We start from the raw sequence: 14,254 nt of genomic DNA on the forward strand, positions 1-14,254 counted from the left end.
CCCTCAAGGGTGGCCACTCTCACCCAGGGACCCAGTCACCCTGCTCTTCCCTTCCTGGCCTGCCCAGATCCCATCCTCCCGGCGTCTCTCAACTGAAAGAAGAGTGTACATTTTAGCTTTCCCTCCTGATCCCAAGAAGCACCCTGCTCCTGCCCGTCCCCAACTCTGCTGGGGCTCACATTGTTGCCCCCATCTGCTTGTTTCCTTGGCTTCAGTCACTCAGTCTTCCCCTCCTACTTCGGATCTGAAGATCTGCCCTCACCCCGGACTCCCTTAGAGCCGCTGCCTTAGTACCAGCCTGCCGCAGGCCTAGGAAAGTGTCCCATTGCCAAGCAAGTCTTTTCCCTTCTCAGAAACAACATCCACACACTAAAAACCTGAGGGTTCCTTTCTGGGGGCTCTTGGGACAGTTGGGCGGTGGTGGGGAACCGTGGTTACCAGAGCTTGGATGAGGGAGAGGCCTGGGTTGGGACCCCTGTCATAGCTGGGCCTCAGTGACTCACAGGCCGCTCACAGTCCCCATCCCATGGTAGTGACCCAGACTCAGGAGGATGAGCAAGAGGCCAATGAGGCTAATTGGGAAGGTGGTGGCCAGGCTGCCCATTAGCCTGCCCCTTGGCCTGGATGGACAAACAGAAAGCATCTGAGGCTTGAGCCTGAGTAAGAAGGGTCGGATCAGCTGCTGGGTCCCTGAAGGAAGGAGGGTCAGAGACCTGGGACCCAGCAAGAAGGAGGTGGTTTCTCCTGCACTAATGTACCTCCCTCCTGCTGTGACCCAGGCCCCACCCCAGCTCACTTGCACTGTGAGAGTATCAGTATCAGTTTGCCCTCACTCGGTCCCTCCTCCCCTCACTTAAACTCCTTCCAGAGGTCCTTCTCTTCACAAGGGCATCTCTTTCCCTCCAGCCCTTGGCTTGGCCCCTCCCTTTCTCCCTGCCCTGCCCTGAGTTCTGAGAATGTAGCCTGTGTCATGAGACTCCAGCTCTGCCCAGGCCACACAGACTGCAAATGCTTACAATGGGACTGGTGTAGCTCACTGATGCTTACGGTGGAACTGGAGTAGCTCACTGATGTTTACGGTGGGACTGGTGTAGCTCACTGATGCTTACGGTGGGACTGGTGTAGCTCACTGATGCTTACGGTGGGACTGGATAGCTCACTGATGCTTACGGTGGGACTGGTGTACCTCACTGAGGTTTTTATGTTCGATTTAAGTTTAATTAAGTCTAAACAACCTCGTGCAGCTGCAGGCCACTGTCTGGTCCTTCACTTCCTGGTGGTGCCTAGAGGAAGGACTGGGAAGGAGAAAGTCCAGGGAGCCCTTCAGAAAGCAGTGACCAGAACGTAAACCCCGAGCTGGGCAATGGCCTGGGACCACGGAACAACCGAGGCTTTGGAACTGAGACGACAGGGGTTTAAATCCTGCCTAGTCCTGGGCTTCCAGCCATTTGATTTCTTTCTCCACCTGTCAAGCGGGAGGTGGGGTGGGAGCCCTGAAGTCAGGACCCAAGGCCTTGCTCATTAGGGCTGTTGGTCAAGTGTGACGTAGCGTTGAGTTACTTCTCCTTCTACCAGACTGTTTCTGTAATTTTCTTGTTTTAATTTCATGTGTATATGTGGTTTGCCTACATGTGTGTAAGTGCAATCCTTGTGTGTAATTCCTGAAGAGGCCAGGGGAGAGCACTGATTCCCTGGAACTGGAGTTACAGATGGTTCTTAGCCTCCATGGAAGGTGCTGGGAATCAAACCCAGTCCTCTGGGAGAGCAGTTCTCACGCATAACTGCTGAGACGTCTCTCTAGCCCCCTGGGATTATTTTAAATATTGCCTGCTTTCTGCCGGGCAGTGGCGCACACCTTTAGTCCCAGCACTCGGAAGGCAGAGACAGGTGGATCTCTGTGAGTTCGAGGTCAGCCTGGTCTACCAAGTGAGTTCCAGGACAGGCTCCAAAGCTACAGAGAAACCCCTGTCTCAAAAAACAAAACAAAACAAAACAAAACAAAACAAAAAAAGTTGCCTGCTTTCGAAGGTTTGTAAAGATCAAACAAGAAATTACCAGAAAGAGTAGCTTAAATGGGACCAGGGAGTGTCCCCTGAAGGGTGGCTCACTGGTCATAGTTCCCAGTTGCTCTCACCCCGGAGACAGAAGAGTGGAACCTGTGGTTCCTTCCCAACCCCTCCCTAGACTCTCAGGCCCCAGCCGGGACCTGGGGAAGGAGTGGAGCTGAGACAGGGCAAAGAGCGGCAGGGACAAGACAAGGGAAAGGAGCCTTTGTGGCCTGAGAATGTGGGCATCCGCTCTCCGGGATCACTTCCCTGAGCGGCGTCCTTTGTCTTGTTTTCTTCATACACATTCCTCCCTGTTGCTGTCAGACCTTGGCCAAGACAGCCAGGCTGGAGGAGGCAGTCTCTCTAGGCCTCCCGCCAGCTTCCAGCCACCAACATGGTCACATTCCTCACCTGGCCTCTCTTCTCCTATCTTCTCTGTCCACCCTCTTCCTATCCCCCCACTGCCTGCCCACATCTGGGGCCTAGAAGCTCCGATCAGTTCTCTGTGTACTTACCTAAACATCTGCTCCCCCTTATCCAGTTTCCCTCCCCGCTGTGTCCATTATCCAGGGCCAGAAAATTGATGCCCTGAAAGGGCTGGAGAGGTGGCTCCGTGGCTAAGAGTGCTGGCTGCTCTTCCAGAGGACCTGGGTTCAATATCCAGCAACTACGTGGAGGTTCACAACTGTAACTCCAGTTCCAGAGGAGCTAATGCTCACTCTGGCCTCTTTGGTGAACCCACATGGTGCAGTTACAAACACACATAGCCAAAAGACCAATGCACATTAAATAAATGTTTTTAGAATGTCAATAATGCATCTGGAAATTTCAGAAAGAAGCAATTTGCTACTTGTAAATAACTTCCAATATATTACATTGTTCTAACTGTCCTGCTTTACTGTTTATCTCAGTGTAACACATTGAAACCCCAGTTCAAAGGGTCAATCTTTGAGAGGAAGTCCAAGTCAAAGGATGGGAGAACTCCGAGGCCAGCCTGGTCTACAGAGGAGTTCTGGAGCAGCCAAGGCTACACAGAGAAACCCTGCCTGGAAAAACAAAAACAAAACAAACAAAAAGAATGGCAGAACTTTATTCACCTCAGCATCCCCATCCTTAGGGAGATGTGGACAGATGGGAGAAATAGGCTGGCCAAAGAGGAGGCTGAGGTGAGACAGATGACCATCCACTGCCACCCATGGAGCGAGATAGCCCCTTCACTGGCCGTCCACCCATGGAGTGAGATAGCCCCTTCACTGGCCGTCCACTGCCACCCATGGAGTGAGATAGCCCCTTCACTGGCCGTCCACCCATGGAGTGAGATAGCCCCTTCACTGGCCGTCCACTGCCACCCATGGAGCGAGATAGCCCCTTCACTGGCCGTCCACCCATGGAGTGAGATAGCCCCTTCACTGGCCGTCCACTGCCACCCATGGAGCGAGATAGCCCCTTCACTGGCCGTCCACCCATGGAGTGAGATAGCCCCTTCACTGGCCGTCCACTGCCACCCATGGAGCGAGATAGCCCCTTCACTGGCCGTCCACCCATGGAGTGAGATAGCCCCTTCACTGGCCGTCCACTGCCACCCATGGAGCGAGATAGCCCCTTCACTGGCCGTCCACCCATGGAGTGAGATAGCCCCTTCACTGGCCGTCCACTGCCACCCATGGAGCGAGATAGCCCCTTCACTGGCCGTCCACCCATGGAGTGAGATAGCCCCTTCACTGGCCGTCCACTGCCACCCATGGAGCGAGATAGCCCCTTCACTGGCCGTCCACCCATGGAGTGAGATAGCCCCTTCACTGGCCGTCCACTGCCACCCATGGAGCGAGATAGCCCCTTCACTGGCCGTCCACCCATGGAGTGAGATAGCCCCTTCACTGGCTATCCACTGCCACCTGGGGGGGGGGGCCAGAATAGCAGAAATCCTAGAATAAGTATTCCTTAGAGGGGGGTCTTACGTGGAGAGGGGTTAGGCTGGGGAGAAGGAAAGGGACAAAAAGAAAAGCCCACAGGCTCCTCCCCTCTCTCCCTGAGTTCCTGTCAGAGCCACCCATCTCTCTTCTGCCCTCTTTCATCACCCGTCCGTCAAGTGGACCCATCTCCAGTCACACACCTTCCTCTCCCTCGGGTAGAAGGAGACACTCCTGCCCGCTCCCACTGAGCTGTTTTTCCTGTAGCGTGCATGGGTGGCCCTGACTCACCCACAGTCTTTATCTGGTGGCTCTCAGGACCTGGACACAGAGGGATGGGATTTATCTGCATGTAGAGTCCCTACCAGACTAGGCCCCCTGTGACAGGAAAATGATCTCTTCTCAGCCCCCCTCCTGGGAGCACTCTGCCCGCGGCATCTGCAGTTTCTGCCCTGTGGGTGACAGCCACCTTCCTTTATTCTCTTCTTACCTGGACCTTGCAACACGCTATCTAGGATTACAAACAGGATGGTTCCCTTGGCCCTCAGATTCGGGGATAGTGCTGATGTATGTCCTGAGTTCCCAGCACTCCGCCTTGGGAAACATGGCGATGTGGGGGGGGGTGTGCGCGCGCACGTGCACTATATACATGTTCATGTGGGTGTCCTCATACATGTGCACATGGAAGCCAGAGGCCTTCATTGAGTGTCTTCCTCAATCGCCTTCCACCTTTAAAAAAACTTTTTTTTCTTTTTGACTCAAGGTCTCTGTTGCCTGAAGCTCAGTAACTGGCCTCACTGGCTGGATCCACCTGTCTACACTTCCTCAGCCCTTGGATTACAGGCTTTTGTGTAGATGCTACAGATTCAGGCGCAGGTCCTCACGCTTGCCCAGCAAGCACTTTGTTGACTGGGCCGTCTCCCCAGCCCAGCAGCTGACGATGTGTTTTTGGATTATGGGCTGTGTCCAAGTCGCAGGACCTCTTGCTGATTCCCCAAGAGTACAGGGTACCTCTCTCCCTGGATCTTACACTTCCTCCCCGGCTGCCCCACCCTCCTCCCCTTCCTGCCACATGCGAAGCCCCCAAAGGTGATGGAGAACAGAGAGCAGGGACCCAGGTCTAGCCACCAACTCCCTGCTGGCTCTCTCTCTCTGTGCTGCCCTCGTTCCTCCCAGATGACTGACTTCCCTAAGCCTCTCTCTTCCCTAGTGGATTATAGTTCCCCCCAGGAATGCAGCCCGTCTGTCTCTGTTGACAGCAACGCTCACGTGGCTGCGATGAGGAAGGACAGGCCTTTCCCCTGGACCATGAAATAGTCAGATGCTGGGCTGGGGTAAGGCAGAGCCCACTATTGTAAACCCCTCAGGAGCTCTGGTGAGTGTCTCCTCCCTGGGTAACATGTTGCCCCTGGCTGGGAGTCTTATTCCGAGAGCAGCTATCCTGTGCTCCTCCCTCAGAAGGTTGTCAAATCTGTCCCACTTCTGCTCCTCAGCTCCCACGGTCTCTGTCTCCTCTAAGACTGCCCTTGTGAGCCCAGCCTGGCCAGCCTCCGTTTTTCACACTGTCCATGCCTGTCCTTTTCTTAGCAGTCCCTTGACTCCAGGGGACTCAGGGAGCACGGTGAGGACTGGGTCAGAGCCAGGTGCCTCTTCAGGCTCGAATTCTGCAAGAGAAAGACTTGGTGAGCGGGGACCCCACACACCAGGCTCCCTGCACCTGGACTCGTGTCCCCCACTCCCCTCCCCCAGAGCAGCACAGTCACCTGAGGGACAGTCACGCTCCCTGAGCTCAATACTGGCCCTGTTTAAGTGACATCTAATTCAGCCTCCACTCCTCTTGTCCTGTGAGGAGACAGAAAGAGGGTGTGATTAGCGCTCAGGATAACAAAATATTTTTCTCTTGTCGGCTTTGTGGAACAAGGGCCAGGGAGCCCTGTGCTCACTGCCTGTCAATTAGCCTATTAAATAGTCAGTCTTCCATTGTGCCCATTAGCACTTGTAATTGGTCACCCAGAAACAGGTCCAATCCCTCCCCAGGCAGGACCCATGCATAAGAGAGGCTGGAGGGCGGGAGGTTTCATGGCCTCCAGGGAGGCTGGAAGGACTGGTCGGGAGAGGGACTTCTAGGCGGGGTGTGGCATCCCTGTGGGCCATCGCCTCCCAGCTCTTCTGGAGTTTTCTCCCCGGGGTCTGGTAGGCCAGTTAGCAGCACACCCTGTGGGCAGCAAGGGGGAAAGACTGTTGTTGCCCGGACGGCCCTCAGAGCTGCACAATCACCTCCCACCAGGGAACAAAGCCAGGCCCTGGGCACCAAAGCATCCAAACACCCCACAGTCAGGCTCTCAGGGGCTGAAGGAGATGGAGAATTTCCCCTCTGGTGTCACAAACCTAAGTTCAGAACGTCAGCATGATGCCCACTCCCCGACCGGGGGCTTCATCCTGGATCACTGACCTATGCGCCCCTACACAGAGAGACTGCGGCTCCCAGAGGCTCCCATGATGCCTTGCTCCCTCAGTCCAGTCTGTTTTGGTCCCCATCATCTCCTCAGAAGGGTCTCCTGTGACTTTTTTACTTAAACAATGTGTCAAGACTTGGAAGATGGTGAAACCTGGGTTCAACGCTAGCACTCCTCAGGGAGACAGGAGATGGAGAAGCACCCAGAAGCTTGTTGGCTAGACAGAGCCTGCTGCTGTGGCAGAAACCAGAGAGACCGTGCCTCGACACGGTGAGAGTTGCCTTCTGTAACTCCTCCGCACACCTTCTGTGCCACACACACAATAAGTAACTTTTAAAGTGTATCTTCCTAGCCATTGCTACCACATTCCCACCTCTGAACTGCAGGACAGACTGTCTCACTAGTGTGTGTGTGTGTGTGTGTGTGTGTGTGTGTGTGTGTGTGAGATATGCAAGAGTGTGCTTGTGTGTGTGTGCATGTGTGAGCATTTGTGTATGTGTGAGTGTGTGTGAGTATGTGTATGTGAGTATGTATATGTAAGTGTCTGAGTATGTGTGTGTAAATGTATAAGTGTGTATTTGTGTGTGAGTGTGTATATGTGTATGTGAATGTGTATTTGTGTGTGTGTATGTGAATGTGTGTGTGTTTGTGTGTGTATATGTGTGTGAGTATGTATGTGTGAATGCGTGTGTGTATGTGTGTGAATATGTATGTGTGTGTATGTGAGTGTGACTGTGTGTTTGTGTGTGATATGTGTGCATGTGTGACTGGGTTTCATGACAGTAGTCACTACACGCTGTCCTACTACAGACATGTGTGAGCCCGGGTAGCAGTCACGTGTCTACTCGGAGAGCAGGGCCACCCAAGCCCCTAACAGTTGTCACCAGCTTTCGAGCTCTGAAGGAACTGAAGGGTGAGAGAGTAATGAACGGAGTCTGGGAAGACAGCACAGTGGTTAGATCCCACACCGCCCAAGCTCGAGGACCCGAGCTCAGATCCTGCTGATTCCAGACTCGGGGTGGAGACAGGAGGTCCCCAGATCAGGAGGGCCGACGAGACTAGCCATGTTGGTGAGCTCCGAGTTTGACTGGGAGAATAAGGCAGATCAGTAGAAAATGATTTCCAGCACCAAGCTCCAGCCTCCACACGTACACACGTGCACATGAACACACACACACACACACACACACAATGGATGAGGAAGTAAAAAGAATGACCGTAAAGCCAAGCAGTCTGTATTGGTATCTTCCTGCCGTCTCCAGTTTCTCTCGCCTCACCTCAGCAGCCTGGCTCTCCTCAGAGGGATCCCCTTGGTGGCCAAGAGGACTCTCCCTGTGGTGACCATGGCCCTGAACAAAGGAAGGCGCCTTAGAAGAACACCGGTTAAGAAACTCTGGGCTGCCCTCTGGCGGCAGACCGAGGAACACCACGTGGGAGAAAGGGCCAGAGAAACCAGGTCTGGGTAGTGGTCGAGACCTGTAAACCCAGGATCAGGAAGGTCAGACATTCAAGGTCATCATCACACAGTAACTTCAAGTCCAGCCTGGGCCATGAGACTGAGTCTCAAAACACAAAATAAAGCTAGATGTGGTGGCTGAAGCAGGATTGGCCACAGGTTCAAGGCCAGCCTGGGCCACAAATCGAGAGCCTGGCAAAACAAAAACAAAACCTCAAGCTAGGTGTTGTGGTGCACAACTTTAATCCCAGCACTCAGGAGGCAGAGGCAGGTGGGTCTCAGGGTTTAAGGCCAGCCTGGGCTACATAGTAAGTTCCAGGTTAGCCAAGGCTACACAGTGAAATGTGTCTCAAAATAAATAAACACATAAATGAATAATTTGGTGCCATGGTTTGCATAGTTGCAAGCTCTAGACCGAACGAGGCTGGACTGTCCTTTTTATTTTATTTTGTTTTGGTTCTTCGAGACAGTTCCTGTGTAGCCCTCACTGTCCTGGAACTCACTTTGTAGACCAGGCTGGTCTCAAACTTGAATTCACAGAGATCCGCCTGCCTCTGCCTTTCCAGCGCTGGTATTAAAGGTGTGCGCCACCGCTGCCACTTCCGCCACCGCCGCCGCCGCCACTACCACTGACACCGCCACCACGGCCTGGTGGCTGGAGTATCCAGAGGTTTTGAGACCACTCTGAGCAACAGAGCAGAAGCATCCCTTAGCAACAACAACAACGACAGATAAGAGGAAATCTGGGGGTGTGCTCAGTGGATAGCGCGCTCACCCTCTCAGTACACACCAAGTTCTGGGTTCAGTGCTAGTACCAGGGATGGCAGTGCACACGTACACACAGCTGTGAGCCCAGCACTCAGGTGGTGGAGGCAGGAGAATCATGGATCTGAAGACACTTTAGCTATGGGAGAATCCAAAGACAGCCTGGGGCCAAATGAGACTCCGTCTTAAATAACAAATTATGAACACCATAATGGGTGAGAAAGTGTAGCACCAGGCGGAACGCTGAACTAGTGTGGTGTGTGTGTATGAGATCCTGAGAGCCATCCCCAGGACTGAAAGAGAAAAAACAGGGACAAAAAAAAAAAAAAAAAACAATATCAGTAAGAGAGGCTGAGCCCACGACAAAGCGAAGCCAGGAGAATGTGAGGATGGCACTGGCGGATGCTTGGGGCTCCTCTTTAGCTTGTGGAATACCTCTTATTGTCGTCATCACGATTGACGCGTTTATTTTCTCCCTAGGCTCGGAGCTCCTTCAGGGCAGGGAGGACAGAAACTGCTTCCTGGGTCTGTCACTGGCACCCGCACCCTGCATGACAGGAGCTCAGGAAATGCGGGTGGAATCAGGGACAAATGAGTGGCTAGAGGCTCCAGGCCTGAGATCTTCAAAGCAGGAGGACCCGTCTCCTCGCTGTCCCCCAGGAGGGTGCTCTCCGGCTGGAGTCGCGTGCACCGCTCCTGTTATTAGCTCGTCCCAGGAAATCAGCGCAGCTCTTTTCCACCCTCGGCTAAGCGTTTACTGCCCGTCCTGTCCACCTCGTTAGTGTCATGTAAATCTGTCATTCTGTTTCACCACCCAATTCCAAGGCTCCCAGTTGACTCCAGAGTGCCTGTGCCCACTGCAGGCTCTCTACACAGGGAGGAAGGGACCTAGACCAGCACAGTGGCTTTCCCTGAGTGAAGGATTCCTCACCACCCAGTCCCACTCAGTCTCCTCCCACCTAGTAAAACATGTCGTGTGTCAATGCAAATACAGTCTATTAATAGGACCTGAAACCCCCAGTTTCCTCATCCCTTCATCCCACGGGTCCACCTGCTGTGTCCAACTGGGAATGAGCTGGAGCCAGAAAGTGCGCTGCCTGGACCTCCGCGCTGGCGTGTCTTGGGCAGGTGAGTTACCTCATTGCTCAATGTAGTCGGCTTGTTCTTCCCCCACTTCTTCCTTCCTCCCTTCCTCCCACCCCCTTCCCTCCCTCCCTTTCTCTTTTCCTTTTTTTCCTTCCTCTCTCGCTTTCTTCCTGCCTGCCTTTTCTTTGAGACCGGATCTCACTGCATTACCCAGGCTGGTCTCAAATCTTCAGCCCTGCTCCCTCAGGCTCCCAAGCAGCTAGATCTGCAGGCATGCACCACCCACACCTGGCCTCAGCACAGTCCTAACCTTTGAAATGGGGCTAAGAACTGGCTTTCTTGAACAACTCTTAGCTAAGTATTATGGATCATAAAAAGGATACGAAGCCAGCAACAGCCTCCTCCTTTTTTTTTTTTTTTTTTTTTTTTTTTTTTTTTTTTTTTTTTTTTTTTTTTTTTTTTTTTGCTTTGTTTTGTTTTGTTTTGTTTTCCAAGGCTGGCCTCGAACTCACAGAGATCCACCTGCCTCTGCCTCCGGAGTGCTGGGATTAAAAGCGTGCGCCACCACTGTCAGTTAGTAGAGAAGGGAAGACAGAAACCTGCATAGCACAGGATCAATGTGGATCATGACATCGAGAGCCCTTCGCTCCTTAACTGCCCACACCAGGGCCTGCAGGACTATTTTGTTCCTTTAATGGCCCTGTCTCATAAGAGGTTAGTATTGTTTTTTATTTCCCCAATGGGCTGAGTATGTCTCTCAGTGAAAAATCTTCCCTGGAAAATCTGAGGGGCGGGGAAGGTTGTAATCACAGTACTTGTAAAACCTGGAGTTCCGGGACACCCTGGGCTACAGGAGCCTTTGCTTAAATAATAATAATATATAATAATAAAGGGTTGAGGAGGAGGCTGGGAGTGTAACATCGACGGTAGATTGGCTGGCCTGTGTAACTGGGACGCTAGATTCTCTCGCAGACATATACAACGCCCTGGGCTAGATGCCTAGGGTATAACTGGGCATGGTGGTGACCATCGTAACCCTAACGCTCAGGAGATGGAAGAAAGAGACCCAGAAATTCAACCAGGAAGGAAAGGTAGGGTATACTGACACACACCTTTAGCCCCAGCCCTCGAGAGAGGCCGAGGCACATGGATTTCTGGGAATTTGAGGCCAGCCTGGTTGACAGAGCCGTTCCAGGCCAGCCCGGGCTTTGTAGAAAGAACCTGTCTCCATACGTGCGTGTATGTGCATCGTAAACATGCAGTTTATGCAGTGCCCATGGAGAACAGAGGATGTCAGGCAGCCTGAACCTAGAATTACAGGCAGTTGTAGCCACCGTGTGGGTGATGGGAATGGACCCTGATCGTCTACAAGAGCAGCAGGTGCTCTTAACCGCTGAGCCGTCCGTCCCTCCAGTCCTGTGTGCCGTGCCAGTCTATTGGCCAGTATGAAACCCCCGGCTTCCTTTTTCTTTAGCTTCTTTCTTCATTCCTTAGAATTTTGCCCCAGTGAAAGGTTTTTTGTTGTATTTGTTTTCCTTCTTTCTTTTTTTTTTTTCTTTTTAAATTCTTCTCTCGTACAATACATCCCAGTGGCAGTTTCCCCTTCTTCCGCGCCTCCTCTGCTTCCCTTCAGAAAAGAGGAGGCGTCCCAGGGATATCAACCAAACACGGCATAACAAGATACAACACAACTAGGTACAAACCCTCATAGCAAGGCTGAATGAGGCAACCCAGTAGGAGGGAAAGGGTCCAGAGAGCTGGTAAACGAGTCAGAAACTCCCACTGTTAGGGGTCCCATAGAAACACCAAGCTAACAACCATAACACATACACAGAGGACCTAGCACTGATCACACAGGCTGTGTGGTTGCTTCGGTCTCTGAGCTGTGTAAGTCCTGCCTAGTTGATTCTGTGGGCCATGCACTCCAAGTGTCCTCAACCCCTCCGGCTCCTACCACTCTTCCTCCCCATCTTCCACGGAGTTCCCTGAGCTCCACGGGGAAGGACCCAGTGGAGATCGCCAAGCTGGGCTCTCTCTCTCTCCCCGCCCAATGTTTGGCTGTGGGTCTCTGCATCTGCTCCGTCAGCTGCCGGAGGAAGCCTCCCTGATGGTAATTGGGCACTGACCTATTTTCATTGTATTTCTTTCTTGTATTTTCCTGTTACTGCATCTCTCTGAGGGCCATGGAGCTGAGTGTTCTCACTCAGCTGTGGACTGGACTGAGGCTTTGGACGCGCTAGGCAAGCGCTCGCTCTACCTGCTGAGCCCCCCCCCCTTTTGGTTGAGCCACTGTTTCTCGCATCCCAGATGGCGCCTAAGTTGATGTTGTTGCAGATGAACTTGAACTGAACTTCTGTCCTCATTTCCCAAGTGCCAGGCTTACAGGTGTGCATCACCACAGCCACCTCGTACGACTTGTGGGTATTGAATAATTATTCAGCACCAAATTTATATTACAGCTATCATAAAACACAAATATCAAAGATAAAAAGCACTGATTAGGCACTAAAAACAAAACTTTCATTGAAAATGCATCTTAAAGCTGGATGTGGAAGCCCACGCCTTTAATCTCAGCACCCAGGAAGCACAGGCAGGCGGATCTCTGTGAGTTCGAGGCCAGCCTGGTCTACAGAGAAACCCTGTCTTGAAAGAAAAAAAGAGGGAGAAGCAACCTAGATTCAGAAGTTCAGAAGAAAACACGGCTTTTATTTTTCCATTGAAGCACCATCCTGGTCAACTGTCATTTCCCAGCTAAGGCCACCAGGGGGCAGTAGGGAGACGGTGCTCAGGCCCTCCCAGGAGGTGGAGTTCTAGACGCCCTGGGAAGAGGAAGCAGGAACAGGTTGGGTGAGGTAGGAATGTGCTTTAAGTTATTCTGACAGAGCAGAGCAGCTGAATAAGGAGGTCAAGGTGAGGGGGGTGGGGCTGAACAGGAGATCAAGGTGAAGGGGGAGGGGCTGGACATGGAGGTCAAAGTGAAGGAGAGGGACTGGACATGGAGGTGAAGGTCAAGGGGCTGGACATGGAGGTCAAGGTGAAGGAGAGGTGCTGGATATGGAGGTCAATGTGAAGGAGAGGGGCTGGACTGGACACGGAGGTCAAGCTGAAGGGGGGGCTGGACATGGAGGTCAAGGTGAAGGAGAGGGGCTGGACATGGAGGTCAAGGTGAAGGAGAGGGGCTGGACATGGAGGTCAAGGTCAAGGGGAGGTGGTAGAACAGAGACACCTGCACACAATCCAACCAGAGACTTAGGGAGCTAAGAGATTAGGAGGCAGGGAGCAGAGGTGGGGTTGGGTGTGCTCTGAGGAGGCTCGAGCTCCCTGAGTCTCCTCCCTATCTGAACTCTTCCTGGGGCGGGTCGAGGTCGGGTTCCTCCTGAGATCCGTGGTCCATTTCAGGGGCAGGTGGCCAGGGGTTTTCTGGGGGCTGGGTTCCTGCTGGCCAGGGGTCATCAGGCAGAGGAGGCTGAGGAGGATCAGTGCTAGGGGGCTCTGGGGGCCAGGCACCGGCGTTAGGCAGATCTCTCCAGGGGCGGTTGGGGCCTGGAGGTGGAGGCTCATCAAACAGAGGAGGTGCTCCTGGCCAGGGGTCACCAGGGATTGGGGGGCCCAGTGGCAATGCTGAGGAGTCCTCTTCTTCTTGGGCTTCTGTGGGTCTGGGAGAGGGGTCCTCACTGCCTGAGGTGCCTGTGGAGGAGGAAGAAAGCAGATGCAGCCACAGACTGCTCCTCACCCAGTTTCAGACCCAAAGGCTGAGCCTCCCGCACAGCCTGAGCTGGCCCCAAAGCAGACCCCCCATCTCTCACTCCCCGCTAAAGTGCTCCTCATACACTTCCCAAATACTGAAGCCACCTCCATGCTGTGTGAAAGCCCTGGGCTCCTTGGGACCACCCACATGATCAAGCCTCCAAATGGCTCTGTCCAACCTGGGTTGGGATAGCCCACTGCACACAGACTCCACACACCCAGGTCACGACCCTCCACCTGACCCAGCAACATATTTACAACCGAACTGCCCCTGCCTACCTTCCCTGAGCTTCCCCGCTAAGGACACTCCTGCCCTTCTTGGGGGTCCCTGCCCTAAGGGTGAGTCGCCCCAGCTGTGCTCCTGGCCTCTCCCGACTTACCTCCAGCACACAGGCAAAGGACCAGGAGCCCCAGCAGCTTCCAGTTGAGCATCATGGCTGTCTACTGGCCCCCGATGTGGGGTGCTCAGAGTCTGGGTGCTTGAGAACCCGAGAGGCTTTATAGTAGAGGAGGTGACCAGCATGTGGGGAGGGGCCAGCCCAGTGACTTATGGAATCCCCATCAGAGCCCAACTGGTTGGACCCGTTTACAAGGAACCTGCCAGTAGCATCTCTTCAGTCCCCAGCCCAGGTCCCATCAGCTGGGTCTCCCTATCAGTGACCCAGACCCCAGGAGGCCCCACCCTTGTTTCCACACCTCCTTCATCCACACCCTGCAGCCACTGGTACCCACCTGTCGTCATCTCTGTAATCACAGAGGCCACCTTTCATCCTTCATAGTTATTGG

The 14,254-nt window shown here is 53.4% G+C and overlaps 1 protein-coding gene across 1 annotated transcript; it reads right to left on the reverse strand.

Annotated features, from left to right (window-relative positions):
- Window positions 1-12,505: 12,505 nt before the first annotated feature.
- Psors1c2 (psoriasis susceptibility 1 candidate 2) lies at window positions 12,506-13,903 on the reverse strand. Its single transcript, XM_050133105.1, has 2 exons — window positions 13,849-13,903; window positions 12,506-13,408 (listed from the first exon to the last, which is right to left on the reverse strand). The coding sequence occupies exons 1-2, from the start codon at window positions 13,901-13,903 to the stop codon at window positions 13,056-13,058; spliced, it is 408 nt and encodes a 135-aa protein (XP_049989062.1). The 3' UTR covers window positions 12,506-13,055.
- Between the last annotated feature and the right edge of the window lie 351 nt (window positions 13,904-14,254).

The sequence above is a fragment of the Alexandromys fortis genome, unplaced genomic scaffold, assembly GCF_014885135.2.
Source record: "Alexandromys fortis isolate MF-2015 unplaced genomic scaffold, M_Fortis_MF-2015_v1.1 scaffold_510, whole genome shotgun sequence".
Lineage (NCBI taxonomy): Eukaryota > Metazoa > Chordata > Mammalia > Rodentia > Cricetidae > Alexandromys > Alexandromys fortis.

Coding starts and splice junctions, on each gene's coding strand:
- Psors1c2 (XM_050133105.1), bottom strand. CDS start 13,903: ATGATGCTCAACTGGAAGCTGCTGGGGCTCCTGGTCCTTTGCCTGTGT. Junction 13,409..13,848: donor CCTTTGCCTGTGTGCTGGAG/GTAAGTCGGGAG, acceptor CCTCCTCCACAG/GCACCTCAGGCAGTGAGGAC.